At 45.9% G+C, this 21,027-nt stretch overlaps 1 protein-coding gene across 2 annotated transcripts in view; it reads right to left on the bottom strand.

Moving 5' to 3' along the window:
• LAMB4 (laminin subunit beta 4) overlaps positions 1 to 21,027 on the bottom strand; it is a 572,267-nt gene that overhangs the window by 340,143 nt on the left and 211,097 nt on the right. For both annotated transcript variants that reach the window (XM_085654108.1, XM_085654109.1), the window contains exons 9-11: positions 18,618 to 18,738; positions 7,985 to 8,173; positions 130 to 309 (exon numbers count right to left, since the gene is read on the bottom strand). In XM_085654108.1, the coding sequence (XP_085510234.1) occupies positions 130 to 309; positions 7,985 to 8,173; positions 18,618 to 18,738 (490 nt within the window). The remainder of the gene's footprint in view (positions 1 to 129; positions 310 to 7,984; positions 8,174 to 18,617; positions 18,739 to 21,027) is intronic.

The following is a 21,027-nucleotide window of genomic DNA, read 5'->3' as shown; positions in this document are numbered from 1 at the left end:
CTTGCATTTTTGAGGGATTACTCCATAATTTTAATCAATTTCATATTACATCTGTCATTTCTGTGAACATACTCTATCTTATAACTAAAATAATTCTTTCATCGTGGAAATAAAAAATTGCATACTTACACTGGCAACCAACTGGATCACTTCCACTTAAACCAAAGTAGCCCGCTTTGCATCGATCACACCGGCTCCCTTCTACGTTTTCCTTACATTGGCACTTGCCAGCCACCGTTCCCAAAGCTGGGTCCGTTTTGCTTTGGCACACTCCATTGTCAAGACTTCCTTCCGGGTCACAGTCACATGCTATGATAAATAAACCATACAGAGAGGTCACATTGGTGAGTGACTCTGATGCCTCTGCAGAGGTCCATGAGACGGATTCACATTTAAATTAACGCATTGCATGTAATGCTTAGAAACCTGCCATGTTTTGACAGATGCCTCTAGAGTGTTTCGCTTTGTTCTCCTTATGTGCGACTATCTATTCCCTGTTTCTGCTCTATGGTCATCCTCTCATGCCACTTCAAACCCAGATGACCATCTAGTTCTGGGGAGCTGACTTTCAGGTTAGGGTCAGATCACATAAAATGAATAACTACTGAACAAGATTGCACCTGTCTTGAAGTGACATTTGCACCGAGTGACTGGCACAAACTTGTACATTTGCAATGGGCTCAACTCTAATTTTTTGGGTGATCTTCGGAGAAAACGTCGTCACAAAATTGCGCGGCATCGGAGAAATTAACTTAAATTGGTTCCCGATTTTAGGGGCATATTATCAAGCCAGGCGATAAAATTCTATGTCAGGACTGGAGGCGAGGATTATGCCTTCTTTCTCCACTTTATTCTCATCAGCAGCACAGAAAGAACAACAAAGACTACGTTTCCCATGAGACATCGGGAAAAAACAGTAGTCAACAACAACGTGGTAACAACCAATCAAAACGATTAAGAGTGTCCAATCAGAGCTTCTCCTGTAGATATAGTCCCTTGTTAGTGTCCAGATCTCCTCTTTCTTCGCTGCTGCGCAGCCAGTTAAGTCCCTCAGGGTTATGCTGTTTGGGGGGCTTGTGAAAAAACTTCTTACTTGTTATTCATACTGGTTATTTCATACATGTATTTTCATACCTGTTGTTTCGCTCCAGTTGAGAGTGTATGGTTACGTTTATGATATTTTGCAGTAGACGCGTTTCTTCTTCATTGTGTTTTTCGCCGTTATGGTGTAAATGATTTTATTTTCCCCGTCGTTATGGTAGGGGGTGTGTTTTTGTGACGAATTTCGTCTCGTCTTGGGCCGCGGGAGTGAGAGTCGTCTCCCACTCCTACGCGGCTCCGCTGGCGCGCTCTGGTCCTCCCGCCGCCTGAGGGCGCGAGAGGCGGTGACTGAACGCGACGCGTCGCTGGTTTTCATGGTTTCCAGAGACGCGCGCGCGTTTAGGTGCCTCCGGAGCTCTGGGCTGAGAAGGAACGCCGACTGTGGTCTGTACCGGCCTCGCGAGCTTCAGTTTTCAGCTCGCGGGCCAATTACTTGCATTTGTGACGCTCGGTTCCCGCGTTTGCGTTAATAACGGGGAACACGAGTCTGGTATTTCGCACATTAGTGCTGACGCCTCCCAGGAGGTCTTGTACTCGCCGTTAGGCGTACCTTGGGGACGTTTCCAGCCCAGTCTTCTGCACTACTCGATTTGATTTGCTTCTGCCAGCTTATGTCCCCTCAGGGCTAGTCACCCTGCATTAAAAAATATAGTGTGGTTCTACCACGTTTAAATCTGTCAACTGACACCCAGTTGTAATAATACTTCTTGCGAGTGCAGCGCAAAAGTCTTTCGCCCTTTTCCCCCATAATGGAGTTTTACGGGGATTACCAAGAGGAAGAGGAGGATCCTCTAGCAGATATGCCGTGGGGCGATGCCTTTTATGAGGCGGTTGACACCTCTATTTACAGGGCGGTGGACCAGGCCATATCTCCTTTGGAGGACAGGCTGACGCAAAAAATAGAACAGGCATTTTTGCGACTTGAGCGTCGATCGTCCCTGCCTTCTACTACCCAGGAACTCCAGGGGCCTCCCCCTCCCAAACGCCCCCGGGCCCCCGGGGTAGACGTGGACGCTTTTGAGCGCCACAAGCGGGCCTTCATTGATAGCCAACCTTTGGGGGGTGCGGGCGATTCGCTAGCTCCTAACCTCGATCCCCCCTCTTCGCCTCCAGGTCCTTCTGGGGATCCCGATGCCAGCCCGTCCAGGTCGTGGCTCCCGACCCGGCCCTCACAGACCCCTTTGGGGCCCTCTAACTTACAACCTCCTCCTACTCCTTCTGACATGTTGGACCCTAATGATATTGTTCACCCTCGCTCTTCAGACTGGGTTCCAGCTGACAAGGTAGCGACTTACGTCGCGGAGCATATCAGGCGCCCACTTGAAAAGGAGGCCCGCAGTTGTCTTCGAGCGGAGTGTCCTCGCCCCTCGCTGAAGGGGAAGGTAGCCCTGACCCCGGACATTGATCCAAGGATGTTGACATTCCTCCAAAAATTTATTCGAGACCCTAAGAAGGGCATCGACAGGTCTTGGAGAGCATGCCAAGATAAGCTCTTGGACGTGTTGGGTCCCGCCACAAAAATCCTCGACATGGCGGAGGAAGCGAAAGCTTCGGGATCGATGATTTCCCCCGAAACCCTCTCGGGTTGGGCTCAGCGGGTGGTGGTCTTCTTAGGCAACGCCAACTGTGCCCTCTCTACCGAGCGGAGGAGGTCCCTTTTAATTAAGATTGACCCGAAACTTGGCGACTTAGCGGATTCGGAAGCAGGGGCAGTCGCCCAAGGAGGTCTCTTTGGTGAACCTTTCATTAAGGAATTAGGCAAGTTCGTGAATACCTTCACGTCACTGGACAGGGCGCAGTCCACTATTAAAAAAGTGTTCCCACGTGTTTTTCGCGGGGCCGGTCGAGGGAGGGGCCGCTCGACCGGTCGCCAAGGTCACTAAAACAACCAAAGAGGCTCCGGTCAGTATCAGGATCAGTCGAAGTTTGGAAACTTCTACCCCACGACAGGACGCCGCGGCAAAGGCAGAGGTCACAGAGGAGGAACCTCCAATTCAAACTCCGGTGAGTGTTATCCCTTTTTCCCCTCAAAGAATAGGGGGGCGTCTGGCAAGTTGTTACGGGGCATGGTCACAGCTCACCCGCGATGCCTGGGTTCTTCAGACGATAAGGGGGTTTCACATAGAGTACTTTGGACAGCCTATGCAACGGGTTCCCCCTCGCCCTATTCAGTTTTCAGGTCACGATGCTCAGCTAGTAGACGAGGATGTGGCTTCCTTGCTTCGCAAGGGGGCCATCTCGCCAGCGACGCGTCACCCGCGCGGTTTCATCAGCAACCTCTTTTTAGTGGACAAGTCGGATGGAGGCAAACGTCCAGTCATAAACCTCAGCGAGTTCAACGGGTGGTTAGTTTACCGCCATTTCAAGATGGAGGGTATTCATCTCCTGCGGGACGTTCTCCGTCCTCACGACTGGATGGTTCGTTTGGATTTGAAGGACGCCTACCTGGTGATTCCTATTTTTCGGCCTCACCGCCGTTTCCTTCAGTTCGAATGGCGTCACCGGATTTACGAGTTTTCGTCACTCCCTTTCGGGCTGTCTTCCGCTCCCTGGTGCTTCACAAAAGTGCTCAAACCAGTGGTGGAGTTCCTGAGAGCTCGCGGAGTCAGATTGATCGTCTATTTAGACGACCTACTCTTGATGGCTCCCTGTCCCATCCTTTTAGCCAATCAGTTACAAATGACAGTGTCCTTGCTGCAGGACCTCGGGTTCGTGATCAATGTGAAGAAATCCCTTCTCCATCCCGCTCAGTCGGTCACCTTTTTGGGGTTCGTCGTCGACTCCGTGTCATCCACTCTCAGTCTGCCGTCCAGGAAACTTGCGAAGATCCGCCACGAGCTGCGTCGCGTTCTGGCTCGACAGCGCGTGTCCCTCCGCCAGCTGGCCCGGGTCGTGGGCCTGCTGTCGGCTTCTATTCAGGCGATATTTCCGGGCCCGCTCCACTACAGGGCCCTTCAACGCCTCAAGGCGTACTTTCTTCGGAGGGGGTTTCCATACTCCCACAAGGTTCGCCTGTCCGACGAGGCTCGGAACGAAATCCAGTGGTGGCTATCACACATGGAGGCATGGAATGGCAGGGCCATTTACGGTTCAGTGCCGGATTTGGTCATCGAGTCCGACGCCAGCAAGCTGGGTTGGGGCGCACGTTGCGGGGAGCTTTCCACAGGAGGCTTGTGGTCTCCCGCCGAACGCAAATTACATATAAACTGTCTCGAGCTTCTGGCCGGCTCGTTTGCAGTGAAATGTTGGACCAAGGACTCAGTGCAGTCTTGCGTACTTTTGAAAATGGACAATGTGTCAGCGGTCCGTTATATCAATCATCTCGGGGGCACCAAGTCGAAAGCCCTCTCAGACTTGGCGGCGAGCTTCTGGCAGTATTGCCTAGACAGTCAAGTATCTGTCACAGCGGAGTATCTACCGGGCCGGGACAATGTGGAGGCCGATTATCAATCTCGTCACTTCCGAGACTCCAGCCTCTGGAAGTTGGATCCCTCGGTATTTGCCTCCCTCAGCGATCTTTGGGGTCCGTTTACAGTGGATCTTTTTGCATCCCGCCTAGATCACCAGCTTCCGAAGTTTTTCAGCTGGAGGCCCGACCCCCGGGCAGCGGCCACGGATGCGTTTCTCCAGGATTGGAGTATGGATCACGGTTACGCGTTCCCTCCCTTTGCGATGATTACCCGGGTGACGGCTCAGGTTCGCAGACAGCAGGCGGACTTGGTTCTCATCACACCTCTGTGGAGGTCTCAAGTATGGTTTCCAGTTCTGCTGGAACTTTCCTGGGATTTTCCAATCCTACTCCCCCGGACCCCGGGTCTCCTCAAGGATCCGTACGGTGCTCCTCATCCTCTGATATTAACGAGCTCGTTGTGGCTCATGGCGTGGAGGATTTCAGGGGTAGATGGCAAGCCCCGGGACTTTCGCGGTCGGCTGAAGAGCTCATCGCCAAAGCCTGGGCCGATAGCACCGTTAAACGATACAAGTCTGCGTGGGGCAGATGGTCCCGTTGGTGTTTGCGACGGGATTACGATCCCGTGGGCGCAGATGTGGTCCACGTTGTAAACTTCCTGGCTCATTTGGCCTCCAATGGTCTGGCGTACCGGTCTATCAACTCTTTCAGATCAGCCATTTCCTCGGGTCACGTCCCAGTGGGCGGTTCGGCGGTGGGCGAACACCCCTTGGTTTGCAGACTCCTGCGGGGCATTCGGCTTTCCCTGCCCCCGGAGCCGCGATACTCGGCTCTGTGGGATGTTAATCAGGTCTTGAATCTCTTCTTGTCTTGGCAACCCAATCGGTTTTTATCCCGCAAGGAGTTGTCTGCGAAGCTGGCGATGCTTCTTTGCTTAATCTCTTGCCGCAGAGAGTCGGATGTGCGCGCTCTGGATATCTCAGGTCGGATGTTCACTCCGGAGGGAGTGACTTTTACCCTCTCTCGCCGAACGAAGTGCCATACAAGAGTCGTCTCTTACCCGGCATTTCCGGATTCACCGAAACTTTGTGTGGTCCGCTGTCTCAAGGCCTATGAGGAAATGACGGAGGAGTATCGCCCTCCGGGGGAGCGACAGCTGCTTATTGCGCTCAGGAAACCCTTTAAGGCGGTTTCTTCGCCCACCATCGCGAGATGGGTGCGTTGGGTGATGCAGGAGGCGGGCATTAGTCTCCGACATTTTGGGGCACACTCCGCAAGGGGAGCGATGGCCTCGAAGGCGTTTGGCCTAGGGGCCCGCCTGGAGGACATTCTGAACGCAGCGGACTGGTCCTCGGATTCCACCTTTAAGAGGTTCTACTTCAAGCCAATAATCAATATGGCTCAGTTGGTTGTGGGCAAGCTTTAAACAAGCATAATCCTCGCCTCCAGTCCTGACATAGAATGAAAATTTTCCTAGCTATCGTAACGGAAAGTTTCAATTCTATTAAGGACTCGGAGGCGAGGATTATCCCGCCCGATTCTCAGAGGAGATCCCTCCCCGTACAGATGTAAGTAAAATTTTTTCCATTCATGTTATATTGATGAGACTTGCTCGTTATGCCCTAAAGATTCCGTTCCATTTTCTGATCTGCCACCTAGGGTTGTGTTTTCCCCTTGGTAATACTGCCTTGTTTGTTGCAGGTTCTGATACCCACAAACAGGATGCCTGAAGTTGAGTGCTGGGCTGTCTTCGCGCTCCGAAAGAGGAGATCTGGACACTAACAAGGGACTATATCTACAGGAGAAGCTCTGATTGGACACTCTTAATCGTTTTGATTGGTTGTTACCACGTTGTTGTTGACTACTGTTTTTTCCCGATGTCTCATGGGAAACGTAGTCTTTGTTGTTCTTTCTGTGCTGCTGATGAGAATAAAGTGGAGAAAGAAGGCATAATCCTCGCCTCCGAGTCCTTAATAGAATTGAAACTTTCCGTTACGATAGCTAGGAAAATTTTCATTATCGCCGCTTTAGTGGCAGAAAACTGCCGCTAAAACGGCGATAATGGGCTTGATAATATGCTCTATGGAATTCCAATTGAAGCCCATGTTAGATGTGAAGGACATCTAACCTGAGCTTCAATTGGAATTCCATAGAGCATATTATCAAGCCCATATCGCCGTTTTAGCGGTAGTTTTCTGCCGCTAAAGCGGCGATAATTTTATCGCCTGGCTTGATAATATGCCCCAAAATTCTTTCTACGTTTTTTGAGCCCGTTGGGCTTTTGACCTATGTGAATGCACCTACGATGAATATGCTATTGATGCACCACAGTGTGTTATAAATGTTAGTTTACAAGAAAGAAATGCGGCCCAATAACACATCATTTAGAATAAGTGTTGTACTATTCATAGATTCACACATTTATTCATAAAGTGTGGAAAAAATGACGCAGGAAAACAAATTGCATTGCTTCCCAGGTGGCATGCTGCAGTCAATTTGCAGAGGAAAACAATTCTGCTAACAATCAGGCTTTTTCAATCCGATTTTAGGGCCCGATTCACAGAACTAACTTAAGACAAAATCCTAAACTTACGACCATTTACTCATTTTGGTATTCACAGAAGGCACTTACTCATTTTGGTATTCACAGAAGGCACTTTTAAGTGCCTTCTGTGAATACGAAAATGAGTAAGTGCCTTCTGTGAATACCAAAATGGTAGTAAGTTTAGAATTTTGTCTTACGTTAGTTCTGTGAATCGGGCCCCTCGTTCTCAGTACAAATGTAACCCCTTGTATCTTGAATTTGGTTAATTACGTTTTTAAGTAATACTCAAGGCTAAGCAATCCATGGAGATTTGTATCAAATATTATGCTATTTATTACCATTCAAGAGGGAAAGCAAGGACAATCATGAGCACGGTTGGATTGGGAGTGGGGGCTGGGAGGGGTGTGCTAATGAGAAGCACTGCCCCCACTTTTTTTCCAGGGGGCCGATATTGCAACACTGCTGCAAAACCGGCCCCCAGTAACAAAACCGGCGGGCTCCCACGTGTACAAAATCGGCACCCACCCTCTGGCCTACTGGGGAAACGCCCGGTGCACGCTACAGCCAGTCCAGCCCTGTTCATGACCCACTCAAAGCTTCGGCTCTCATGAGTCATGGCCCACCCCACACTCCACAATGGTAATAAATAGCATATTACAATCTGCACATCTATACATGTTGTGGTATTTGCACATCTATGTTCATTCCAGAATACACATATACATAAACCTTCAGAGAGTAGCCGAAATCACTTGCAACCCCATTATACGTTAACAAATCTTCCTGCAGTAGTCTATGTGGCGTGCTTAAGCTTAACATCACTCTGCATTCCCAGCACACAGTCGTACCACACCTATTAGGACTGACAAGCATCGTCTAAAATAAAACAGTGTATGCTTTATGTGAACATTACAATGATGAATACTTACGAACACATGCATACGGGTCGGAAATGTCACGCAGTGGATCATGGTAAAAGAAAGGTTTGCACTTTTCACAGTGTCGCCCAAATGTATTGTGCTGGCAGTCATCACACACTCCACCGCTGAGGCCATAGTTAGCCTGGTACACATCCATATCAAAATGGCACTTTTCAGAATGTTCATTGCAGTTGCACTCTGCCAGGGAATAAAAAAACACAGGTGAAGAAAACAAACTTCACTGGCATGTTGGCGTCATTAGTTAAAGAGTAGGTTGTGGTTTAGTGTTAGGTTTATGGTTATGTCTACGATTATAATTAGAGCTAGTTTAAGGGTTAGGTTAAGATTGAGGATTATGTTTAGGACTGTTGATGTGTGTTTATAGCTAGGGTTAGGGTTAGGTTTAGGGTGAGGATTTTGGTAGGATTAGATTCAGGATTATCTTTACGGTTGAGTTGAGGTGTATGTTTAGGTTTAGAGTTAAGGTTTAGGTAAAGTGTTCAGTTACGCTTAAGGTGTTGCGTAAATTTGTGATTAGGCTAACTTCTTCGATTACTTTTATTTATAGTTAGGTTAATGCTAAAGTTTAGGGTTATGGTTCAGGGTAGATTTAAGGTTAGGCTTGTTGTCGGTTTAGCGTTAGGGTTAGGGTAAAGCCCTGGGCTAGGCATAGGGTTAGCCTTAGGCATAGGTTTATGTTTGTGGTTATGTTGAGGCAGACGATTAAGGTAAACTTAAATGGTAGAACACGCTTTAAGATTAAGGAAAGGTTAGAATCAGAGATAGTACCAGGATCAGGCAAAGGGCTGATGAAGTTCTGCTCTCAGCATAGTTAGCTTATTTACTGGCTCATTACATCATATATGTAACTGGTTGATACTGTAGCTTCAAAGTAGTAGTTGCATAATGTAGTGATAGTCTATATCATGACATACAACTGAAGCTGAGGATGTTCCCATTTAGTTAAATATATCCCGGAACTAATTATTTGACATCCTCATGGCATGAAATTATATGGCATCTCTACTTTAGCCCTTATCCTTTAAGGGTCATTGTTGCTGTTTCATCGAAATACATACATTTTTAGACCAATATCAGTGGTAGCACCATCAAATTGACCCTTTGCGTCGTTAGACATCAGGGATTGTAGTATCCTGGGTCCTGGTAAGATTATGGAGTGAAACTTTGTAGTACTCATGTAGTATAGCATATGTCCACCTTTACTCATAGGTATGCTCTTCCACCTTAAATGTGTCACCTTAATCCCGATCACATCTATTATGATATGCGATGATATTACATTCCAGGTTAAGCAGATGCTGTTGGGCTAACTGACCGAGGGATGGAGGGTTGGATCTATTAAACCTATTTCCTTCATTCATCTTCTTTGTTTAGCTTTACTGCAATTTTGGCAACAAATGTCTGGAGGCACACCAGTGAGTCACTCAATCCTTCCAGGAGTATCAACTTGAAGCCAAACGGAATTGCTATGTCTGTTAGCCTCAGATTAAATAAATTAAAGGACTTCGGATTGTATTGGAGGAGATACCAAGTATGAACTGCTGGATCTAGAGCAGAGTGTCTCACGTTCAGCGTCAAGTAAGAATTAGTCCAGGAACCATTGCCTACTAATGCGAGGGTAGCACAAGGTACCTTAGCTGAAATTATTACAGGGAAGGAAGATGCATGGTACGTTTTCTGGCAACAAGCATGAGGAAGGAATGCAAGAGCATGAAGGAGAATGCCGCACTTGCAACATATCGAGAGATGACCGGAATTCTTTGCTTCTGGATTGTGAGGTGACAGGAACGCTCAATGCCAAGTGTTGACTGCTCATGCCACCATTTTGGCAGCGGCAGAAAACACTCTATCGAGAGCCATTAGTAATCAGCGGCTTAAGAGTGGGTCAGATTGCTGTTAGGCAGCAATTCATGTAACAAAGCAACACGTGTCTAATTATTTTGGTGAGATAATTATATTTTGGTGCACAAACTAAAAATGAATTGAAATAAAGTGGTATGTGTAAGATTTGCGCAATTTGCGTCACATAATTATATAAAGTTTTAGGAAAATTGCACAACATTATGCATATTTACACCTAATGCAATTCTGCTATTCAATACTATATTTTAGTGAAAAATGTATCCTTATGTACATTTTTGACACAAGGGCGCAATTCACTATTGAAAATAGACCAAAAAGTAACCCTGGGCATAGTTCACGTAGTCGTGCTACGCTACACGAAGTGCACTTTACACTACGTTGCGCTACGCGTAGCTACGCGAACTGCGTAGTGCGGTAGGGAAATGCTGTTTGCATTGATTGCACAGCGCCGGATGCTTGTCCGCACTGTGCAATCATTGCGAACGGCATCATGCAAAGTGCAAGCGGTCGTTTTCTTCCGCTCGAGTAGATTTGTACTCGAGCGGCAGCTTTCTCAACACGGACTGGTAGTTTCTCATCGCGAGCGGTCGCGAGCATACGTGACCACTCGCAATGAGAAACCTGACCTTCCCGCTTTGAGAATCTTGCCGGGAGGTTTATTTTCCACACTCGAGACCGGCAACTTGATGTTGCCGATTGCGAACGAGGAAAAAGTCTCACCGGGATGTTGATTTTGCTCTCTCACGGTCACCAACTTGACGTTGAGGACGGCAAACGAGCAAAAAATGCCTGCTACGCTACGCATTTTGGCACTGTGCTACGTGCGATTCGCGTAGCGCCTAATTGCGCTCCCTACGCAACTCTGCGAGCGTAGCATAGTTTTCCACCAAGGGTTACCAAAAAGCACAACTGCTGCAAAGAAAACCCACTCACTCTCCTATTCATTATGTTGCACCTGTGCCATATATATTTTTACCCCGAACGTGGCATAATCACCCAACTGCGAACTGGCAGAATATTGGGATATTTCTATAAGTGTAACATGAAATTCTCAAATTTATTTAAATTACGCCAGCATAATTAAAATTTGCAAGGGCCTAATATAAACAATCTTCATGAGCAGTGTGAATCACAGAAATGTAACTGTGTTCACATGTAATTGGACGAGGTGCTCTAGGCCGATCATGAACTGCAGGGGATTTCCAGGAGGTATTCATCTGTATTTGACAAGAATGGTGCACATTACCTATTTACATCATCGTTCTGAAGGGGATAATACTGTCTTGGTGATAGGAGTACTGTGCATCCTGATAACAGCATTCAGTGTAATTTCTCCATTCAAAAGCATCAAGGATGATGTAAAATATAACATTAACTCCTCTTCAAGCTTCTCTGTTCCTGGGGATCCAAGTATGTCAGGAGAGGAAAATAAAAAAATATTTTATGAATTACATTTTGAGTTTTGAAGAAGAAGGATTAACACTGCTAAAGAAAAGAAGACTATTCTATTTTAACTTAGATGAGAAGGACAAAAAACGTTATTAACAGATGCCTAAAGAAGAAAGGGGAGCTGGAAAAGGGGTCATAGCTGACATAGTTGCGTATTTAGCTCATAAAGTCTGCATAGTGACTTAACAGTTATATGCCCTTCAATAGGAAGCAAGGGAAGGAGGAAGCAACTGATGATTATGTGTCTAGTGTCAGGAATTTATGGCTGTATTTTAGGTTTGAGAATTTAAATGATGAATTAATTGGAGATCAAATAATTATGCACACTAATAACCCCAACATAGGGGAGAGACTTTGGATCAAAGGAAATGTCCCATTGAAGGACATGATTACATTGGTTAGGAAAGCAGAAGTGTCGATTCACTGTGCAAAAGCAATCAAGAAAGAAGGCAAAGAGTCTATCTGCGACTCAATGGGTAAAGTAAGTAGGGGTGCCTGGAAGGTTTGGAACAAAGATAAATCTAGTGAGAATAGAGATTTTGATTTAGATAAGTCATGACTGGCTATCAAACAAAGGTGTGACATATGTAAATGCATGGGTTACTATGCAAAAGGAAGCAGGAAAACAAGATAATAAAACATAATGTAAAATTAATAGAGGCTGACGATGGTTTATGCACAGCCAGTGGGGGTTCGGAATATGAACAAATTGTTGCTGCAAAAGTGTAGCAGAAAGAGACAGAAACAAATTGGCAAGTCTGTTGCTTTTAGTGGTGTAAATGATGTGGTATAAAATGGTAAACCTATTAAGAAGATTGATTGTCACACATTCACGTTCAAATTTAAGAATAGTTTTACACAAGAAAAACTGTATAGGGCTAAGAGTGGACCTTCGATGTGAAACTGGAGAAATCGGAGGAATCTCCACATCCTTTTAGACAGAATAGTAAGGAACAGTTGCTGGTGGTAGGTGAGGAAGAAGAAATGGGATAAGAAATATTGAGGTAATGTCCAAGGGAGTTCAGTGGCAAAAATGAGAGACTACATGGGTTTGCACAGATTAGATTGAGGGTAATGCAAAACCTAAGGTCCACAAAGCAAGATACATCCCGATTAAGAGTAGCGATGAAGTGGAGTAGGAGTTAGAGAAATTAACAGCTTCCGGTACAATAGAACAGATCGAGTCTGCTTGGCTCCATTGGTTAGCCTCAGAAGGTCAAATGGAGAGATCAGGATCAGTGCTTACCGTCATGATTTAAACAATGCTGTTATAGGTATGTTTCCCTGCTCCACATCAGTAAGATGTGTTGCTGATCAAACGAGCAGGATTTAGCACACTTGACCTTCCAGTAGTATTTTACTAGATTCTATTACATCCCAATAGTATGCTTTTGATAGGCTTTTTTGAGTTGTCTTGTTGGTAATTCACATGCATGCCCTTTGGTTTGGCCATGGTGGTCTTCCAGAGGTGAATGCATGAACTCACTAATGATGTCAAAGGTGTACTCTTCTTACAGGGTGCTATCCTGGTGATTCTGGTGGAGGTAAAAAGGAAGGGCATAAAATCCCTGATGGAATGATACTGCGTACTTTGGAAGACAGACGTTTAAATCTGGAGTTCTCAAAACATAATTTTTGCCTTGTCAAGTGTGACATCCTATGACTCAAAATGTGTAAAGAAGGTATCAAACTGTAGGAAAAAGTGGAAGCAAATACATATGCTCCAGCTCTGGAAAGCACAGATGATCTTTTTCCATTTTTGGGGTTAGTGGAGTTTTACCCCATATTGGTGAAAACTGTTTGTCAGAACATATCCTTTGAGAATGTTGATTAACAAGCATGCAGAGTTTATGTGGTCAGAATATGTGCTAGTGTTTTTCAAACATTCAAAAATGTGATTTACTCAGCATTTTCGTTTTGATGTAAAGCAGAAAGTGTGAACAAAGGTGTTGGTGCAGTCTTGTCTCAGAAATGTAAATTTTGTTTGCAGATCCTTTACATCAACTGAGGAGACGTATGCTGTCATACAGAGAGAAACACTTGCTTTGTGTGGGGATTATTGAGCATTTCAGGCAATTTTTTTATGAAGGTGAACTTAAGTAGAACACTGGTTGGGGCGTGGTCAAGATGGCAGATATGGTGGACCCGTGAGCCCGGAGCTCCGTGGCAGCCTATACACATCCTACCACAATCTGGTCAGATCCCGGGTCCTTTCATCCTCTGCAAAGTGACTATGGCTAGGTGTGCTTTGGGGTTACTCTGCCTGAAGTTTCTCTACCCCATCTGTGGTGGCTTGCCTGATTGAAATCTGTGGCGCCGACTGGAAAAGTCTGTGTGCTACGCTGGCTGTAATGGAACAGGGGGATCAGCCTGGGGGAGTGTCAGTCTTCCTTGCCTGCTAAGCCCCAACTACCTGTCTGCTCAGCGGGGGCTGTCAGCCTGAGGAGGTGTTCATGAGTAGCCACCTCCAGGTGAGGCGGCTGTCCTGCACCTCTTACCCACCTGCTGAACCCCAATGGGGTGACTCTTTTTTCACCATGGGATGTTAACAGGACGTTTTGGGACTACTCTGTATCCCTGTATCGACCTCTCGAGGCTGACCTACCAGCAAGGGTTGGCCCATTTGTGGACAGCCTGGTCCTTCGGAGCCTGCCCACGCATGTGGGTGGGGCTCTGAGTGAACTGGTTACAGTCTAGGACATTTGAAGCGCTGTTAAAGGTATGACATTGGGCAAATCTCCAGGCCCAAACGGGCTCCCTTCAGAGTTTTATGCAACTTTGCAGAATTATTGGTGCAGAGATTGCTACAGGTATATGTGGAGGCTTATGAGGCTGGATTGCTACAGGCCCTGACTAGATAGACCCTGGTAGTGCCCTTGCCCAAGTCTGATTGTCCAGAGGTGGAGGTCATGAATTTCCGGCCCTTTTCCATGCTAAATACTTATTTTACACTTCTTAGTAAAGTACTCACCACTCAACTGTTGCCCCATATGCAAGATCTGATCCTCCAGGATAAAAATAGGTTTATATCAACTTGCAATACTTATCTTAACCTCCATCAGCTCAATCCCGTCCTTTATAACCGAGACCTGGCTGCCAACCCTCATGGTATGATTATGTCAATGTACCTGGAAAAGACCTTTGGTACAGTGTGGTTGGACTTCCTCAAGGTCACCATGCTCTGCATGGGGCTGGGTGCTGGATGGATACGGTGGGTGCGCCTAGTGTACACCCTTCCTATGGTGAGGGTCCAGACAGGACGGGTGATCTCTGACCCTTACAAAGTGTTCCATGAAATGACCCTGTTGTGTGCTTTCCCCATTGAGCCACTAGCGGAATGGTTCTGTGCGAAGGGCGCAAGCTGGGTCATAGTGCTGGGCAGTACAAGCCATATTATTTCTCTTTACGCAGGTGATCTGCTGATCTATCTGCACAACGGTTAGCATGATATTCCTCGGGCGCTGCAACTCCTTGAGGAGTTTGGCTTGTACTCAGGCCTATGGGTGAATAGGGGGTAAAACCTGTGTGTTTCAGGTGGTTGATGGCCCACTCCGCCCCTGCTCCTGTTCACCTGATATATTGTGGGCTATATCGTACCCATAAGTATTTGGACATTTCAGATTTTCCATCATCTCCAGGACCTACAAGAGGGTAACTTGGGGAAGATGCTTCGGTCACTCCGGTCATGAGTCTCCTTTTGGCGGTCCCTCAAGTTGCCAGTAATGGCAAGCATAGCGCTCTCTAAAATTATCTAGATCCCACTGCTCCTCTATTTCTTTGTGAATCACCATGGGGCGGCAGTGTCACCCAACCGCTTTCTCGCAGTGCGAGAAGAAGAAACATAAGATGGCAAAAGTACCATTTTATGTTTCTGTTTCTCGCACTGCGAGAAAGCAGAAGTGTTTGGTTGGGGGTGGGAGGGTCTACTCTAGGGCATGGAAGGAGTGGCTTGCCCACTGCTAAGGGCACTGACTGTTTGGCCGACCAAACCAGTCATGCGCACTCTGCCCTTTCTTCATGTAGGCTGCAATGCAGTCTACATGGAGAAAATGGGCTCCCCATAGGCGTGTGGCTGGTCGACGTCCCAACCAATCACAACACTGCCATTGCAGCATTGTGATTGGCTTAGAGGAGGGGTGGGAGGCAGCCTGTTTCCTGTTTGCTTCCATCACACTTCAGAATTACATAAAAAGTGCTTAATTTGTGCTTTCTTAACTGCTGGGGATTATTTAGAAATTCTGGTATTTGAAAAAATTGCCATCATACAGTTTTTACTTTTACGCTTCCTATAGTCCAGCAAGATGGTCACATAGTTCACTTAATAAAAACCCTCTCTCTTAGTAGACTGAAAATGAAAAGTGAACACAAAATCTCCATGTTAAAAAACATAACAGCAATTTGTCAGAAGACGTTTGACCCTGAACACACAGCAAATGTGACAAGAAAAATACAATTGTCTTTCCGAACCCCGGCATTGTAATTCCTGGGGTTGCTGCAGCACACCCTCACACCTACTTCCATTGCCTATGAATACATATAAGGTGAAGAGTAGCCATCAGCCTTTAAAAGCTTTTTACATTTGTGTAGAAAAACCTCATCTGGCACAAGATTGATCTGTGGGCATCCTCCAGTCTGCTGAACACTGAAAAGAGTTGACTGAGACACTTCTCCTTCAGGCCCTGGTACCAGGGGCGGCTCCTCCATGAAGGTGAAAGAGCATTGGCCCCTTGCCCAGAGCCAGCAGATGATAAATAAAATGATAATAACACAAGGTTATTATTGTTTTGTTTATTGCTGTCTATGCCAAGCAATAAGTATAGGGCGGGGCCAGGCATGGCAGGGAGAAGGAGAAGTGTGCACTTATAGGTGCGCATGTCTATTTGACTCTGCAGTCTTAGGCGGTCAAAGAGACAAGCACACATATGTTTCTCCAACCCAGCTGTTGGAGAAATGTCACAGGCTCCAAGACACCGTCTGAGTGCCAAACGAGGCCGCTCAGACCAATCCTGGCACTGCTCTCATGCCTCAAGAGCAGCAACTGGATTGGGTGGGGAACCTGTGCCTTGAGGCTTTTCTACATCCAGGCTGGACGAGAGAACTAACGATGCGGCCAGTAGCGTCAGCGGGATAGGAGCGACAGGTATGTCTTTTTTTTATTTTATTTTATTACTCAACTCCAACCCCAGCACTCCTCCCCAGCTCCACCTGCCCTACCCGTGCACCCGTGCCCCTACTTTCCTCAATGTGGACTGTAAGCTTCACAAACATCATGAACAACACCCCTACGGCCATCATTACAGCATCACGACTATAGTTTTAAAACAACACAAACTACAGCACTACAATGCTAAAACAGCTCTAACTACTACAGCAAGAGACTGCAACGCTACAGTAAAAAGATTTTAACATAATAATTACAACCTTCCAACATTACTTCTACAACTACAGCAAACTAAATCCACACTGTCCACCTACACTGCTACCTATACAATACAAATGCACTACAATATCACAACTTCACAACTGTTGACCTACAACATAGCAACCACACAGTGTAAACTACATGTTAACTACAACACTGCAACTAATAACAACAAATACATTACTACACATAAACCCCATGACCCTTATTTCGAAATAGGCAATTGGAATATGCTATAACAACAGTAAATATTGAAAGGAGGGTCAAAGGGAAAATTATTTACCGACCCTGTGGTTACCAATCCCTTTATCTTAATGCAATATCAACAAACGGAAACCAGGGTCAAAATTCAGGAGCCAATACTTTCTATATAAGCATCGCCTAAGTTAGGAATGAAGCACAGATGTGAGCAGTATCATTGATATTGAATCCCATCAGCCACTACAAGTAGCGCATATCATCATTTAGGATTCAGCCATACACTCAACTTCAGTTGCGGAGAACCAAGTGGTGTATGAAACCAGAGGAAGCAATGAAATTCACGACCCCGGGTCTACTATGATGTCGCTAAAGTACAATTAGATGTGATAGATGGTGTTGAAGCAGTGCAGAAAAACAAAGTTAGTGAGTGCAAATGTTAAAAACAACTACTGGGTCAGTACAACCATTTTATTCATAACTGACCGAGTGATGCAACTAAAAACAGTGCAAAAGCAGTTTGAAAGAATAACTGCTATTGTCCTAGAGTTGGTCTACATGTTTCAGCCTATCGATTGAATGCCAATCAGGCTTTCGTCAGGACCAGATTAAACATGCTACTGCTATATGGTGCAAGTATCCAAAAAAGAAAGAAAAATACAGAACCTACTTGCGTGCAGGTTCTGAAGCACTCCCGAGTATTCGTGGAGTAGTACTCAAATCCCCTCAATGTAGGGGGTCTCGCCTCACCCCACCTGGCATCCGCTCAGATGAATGAGGCCTCGCTCTATCCGTCGGTACCTCCGGCTGTGTAGAGCTGGAATATACTATCACAGATGTGGTGGATGTCTCTTCCCTTGTATTACAAGTGCATTACAGCCTATAGCACACATATTGGATGGGTTATTGGCCTCGCTTTAACAGAGTATCCCATCAGCCAACCTAAATAAGGCCCTATATCAGCAGTTGTAGTTGTAGCTCTACATCTACATCAAAATTTCAAACACCCTACAAATATACCACTACAGTCCTACAACACTGTAACTATAGCAATACAGAATTAAACCCAAAAACGCTCAAACCACACAATTCTACAATAACAACACTACAAAACAAAAACTCTCCATAGAACACTGAATCTACGAAAAGGGAACACTACAACTATAGATTATATAGAAATCAATGTTTGAGCACTGTTTGCATAACAATAAAAAACAATTCCAACACCACAACCACAACTCTAACGCATTACAACTAAAAAACAACATCACAACAACTAAAGCACTATTACAACATATTTAGATTGTCCCTTACTGGTCCATATGCATGTGTACAAAATATAAAGCTTTTCTGGCCATGCTCATTACACAGATATCTGTACTCTACTTCACGCCTTGGTAGGAATAAATTAATTAAATCGGTTCACTTCACAACCTTTTCAATTTAGAATGCTCGTGCGGATTTTTATTTGATATTAGTGTATTTATTAACAGTGCTCGTTCGATTCATCTGACACAGAATCGTTAAACACCAAAATTCACATTATGTCCTGTTATTGTTTAACATGCCTTTGCTTCCATAAAGCTCACGCGTATCTTAATTTGTGCTTTGAGTGTGCAATGTGCTTGGAGCGTGCCATAACACCTCTTAGTGAACAATCTCACTTCCTCCCTGTGGAGTTAAACTTACTTTTGCAGACACTGTTCTGTAATCCTTCAGCTGGTTTCCATGGAATGTCATTATACAAGTCTTTACATCTCTCACAGTTTAAGCCATCTGTGTTATGTTGACAGACACATCTGCCGTGAACCTGCATTGAATCAAAAACACAAAGTTTCAACAAGTCTGTGAAGAGAGAGTCTTTTTGTGTTTGAAAAAGAGCTTCCCATTTTAAAACATAGATTTAACGCTTATGTGTCATACCCTCGCCATCCCCACAGGCTACCTACCCTTGTGGGATGTTTAAACGCCAGAGGGCATAGAATGATGTGATTGTGTGCGTGGCACCAGCGCAAAAAGGAGCTGTGCAATTGTTTGTGTCTTGAGAGCATACAATAACTCGATATGCCTCTGAGTTAATGTATGTTCCAGATCCACTCTGTTGTGCTGCTCCAGTCCAGGATTTGTTTATATCCATTTTGGGTGTCAGAACTCCGTTGAGCGGGCAACGGAGCAAGCAGGAGCTACTGGGCTCAACCGTGGGTGTTGAGGCCTTTTCCGCCTAATGTCCTAGTGCCCGACCTAGGTTTTATCCTGAGCAACTGGGTCTGTTACCCCTTTCGCACTTGATTCTTAGGCCCTGATTATAAATATAGGTGGTTTGTAGTGCACCTGATAAATTACAATACCACAGGGTATGTTATACATTAGGTGCAATAAATAGCACCTATTAAGAGTTTATAGGGAATAAAATGCAGATTTTGATGTTTAACACAAACAAATATGCATGATACGGTTAATACCATGTGCTTTTCCGTTGCCGAAATTTAACTAGACTTGAGGTATTTACTGCATTCAAAAACTATCAGGTACGCTAAATACCTTTCAACTTGTAATTCCCACCCATGCTTAAACAGGGGCTTAGGCACAGGTTGGAATACATGGACCACATCAGCCCTTAGTGGTAGCACGGGGCAAGCAGTTGAAGGGTTTTCAGCGGGTGGGTAGACACAGAGGAGGTGAACACAGACGCACAACTCAAAATACACTCAGCAACAATAAATGATTGTCCAAAAACTTGCTTTTATGAAAAAAGGAGTATTTTTAGTTGAACACAAAGTAAAATACAACATTCACAAACAATACACACAGTCACTTGAGATTAAGGCTCTAGTGCTTCATAGTCGGTTCCCTGTGTCCCATTCCCCTCTCTCTAGCACTTGCAGTTATTCCCCATTCACCATAGGCAACATTCAGGTTAGGCCCCACAAGTAGCCTGAGTGTCAGAAGTCCCACTCCATCTCTATATTAAAGTCAAAAGTGTTCCAACGCAGAAGCGCTATCTTACAGGCAAGTTACCGTGAGGCAGTCTGGCACGACAATCAATCTTACCATCACCAGCAGGATTAGAGTGAAGTCGTTTCTGAGCGGGCCTCCTTTGACGGTGCTGAAGCTGCAGCGTTTACCTCCGGTAAGACTTTCACACGCATGTCCTAGAAGGGCTGTGGTTGAGTGTCCTCGGGCTCCTCACATGAGTTCCTGAGTGGCAGTAGCCAGGGGGTTCTCGATGCACTTCGGATGCCAGTAGGTTTCTGAGTTTCTCCCCACCGGTGGGGGAGTGTACTGCTTCTGGTCACCATGGCGGCCTGCTTCCTCCGATGATGGTCTCTACTAGTCTACGCTCTTTGTCTGGCCCTGGTGTCCCCCCAGTTGGCACAGCGGCTCCAACTGCAACATGGAGTCACCTACCTGGTACCTGCACATGGGCAGCAACTGTGACAGCTCAATTCACAGCGGATCTCCTCTAGCATATGGCGGTCGTTGACTTTTCCCTGCACACGGACAATAACCTGATCGATGCAGTAGCTGTCTCCTTGCTATGGGGATCCAATGCCCAGGATCTCCCACTGGACCTGTCTCCTTACTATACTCTCCTCTCCCTTACGGGGCACACTGGTCTTGGCAACCATGCAGGATCCGGTGCTATAGGGTCCAATGGGAAGTAGAATGAGATTATTTGGATGATGGCCCCTCACCCAGCTGTTAGACTAGGAGGCCTTGGCACTCAGTGCTGGTGACAGGCAGAAGTCTTGCAGAGTTTCTCTTCATGCAGCCCGACTGGCTACATGACAGTTGACAATTTGGGGGCTCGAGCTCTGCATCTTATAGTCCATTTGCAGACACTAAATATAATTTAGAGTCCTAGTCTTTGAAGTATATGCTGGGGGTCTGCTTCCTTTTCAAGGGCCCTTTCCTCTTATCTGTTCTCCTGAAAGCATTCTGTCACAGCAGGAGTGACTCCAAATCTGATAGCCCCACAACACAGGCCATGGGAGTGGCTAGAGGTTCACCCCTGGATGCCAGCCACGGTGATATGTGTTTCAAAAGGTTACCCCCAGGGTCTCAGCCCTACTCTTTGTGATTCTCTTATCAGCCCCAT

Source organism: Triturus cristatus, chromosome 4_1 (assembly GCF_964204655.1).
Source record: "Triturus cristatus chromosome 4_1, aTriCri1.1, whole genome shotgun sequence".
Classification (NCBI taxonomy): Eukaryota; Metazoa; Chordata; class Amphibia; order Caudata; family Salamandridae; genus Triturus; species Triturus cristatus.
Note: the sequence above shows the minus strand (reverse complement) of the source record. Positions and strands in the feature narration are given on the sequence as shown.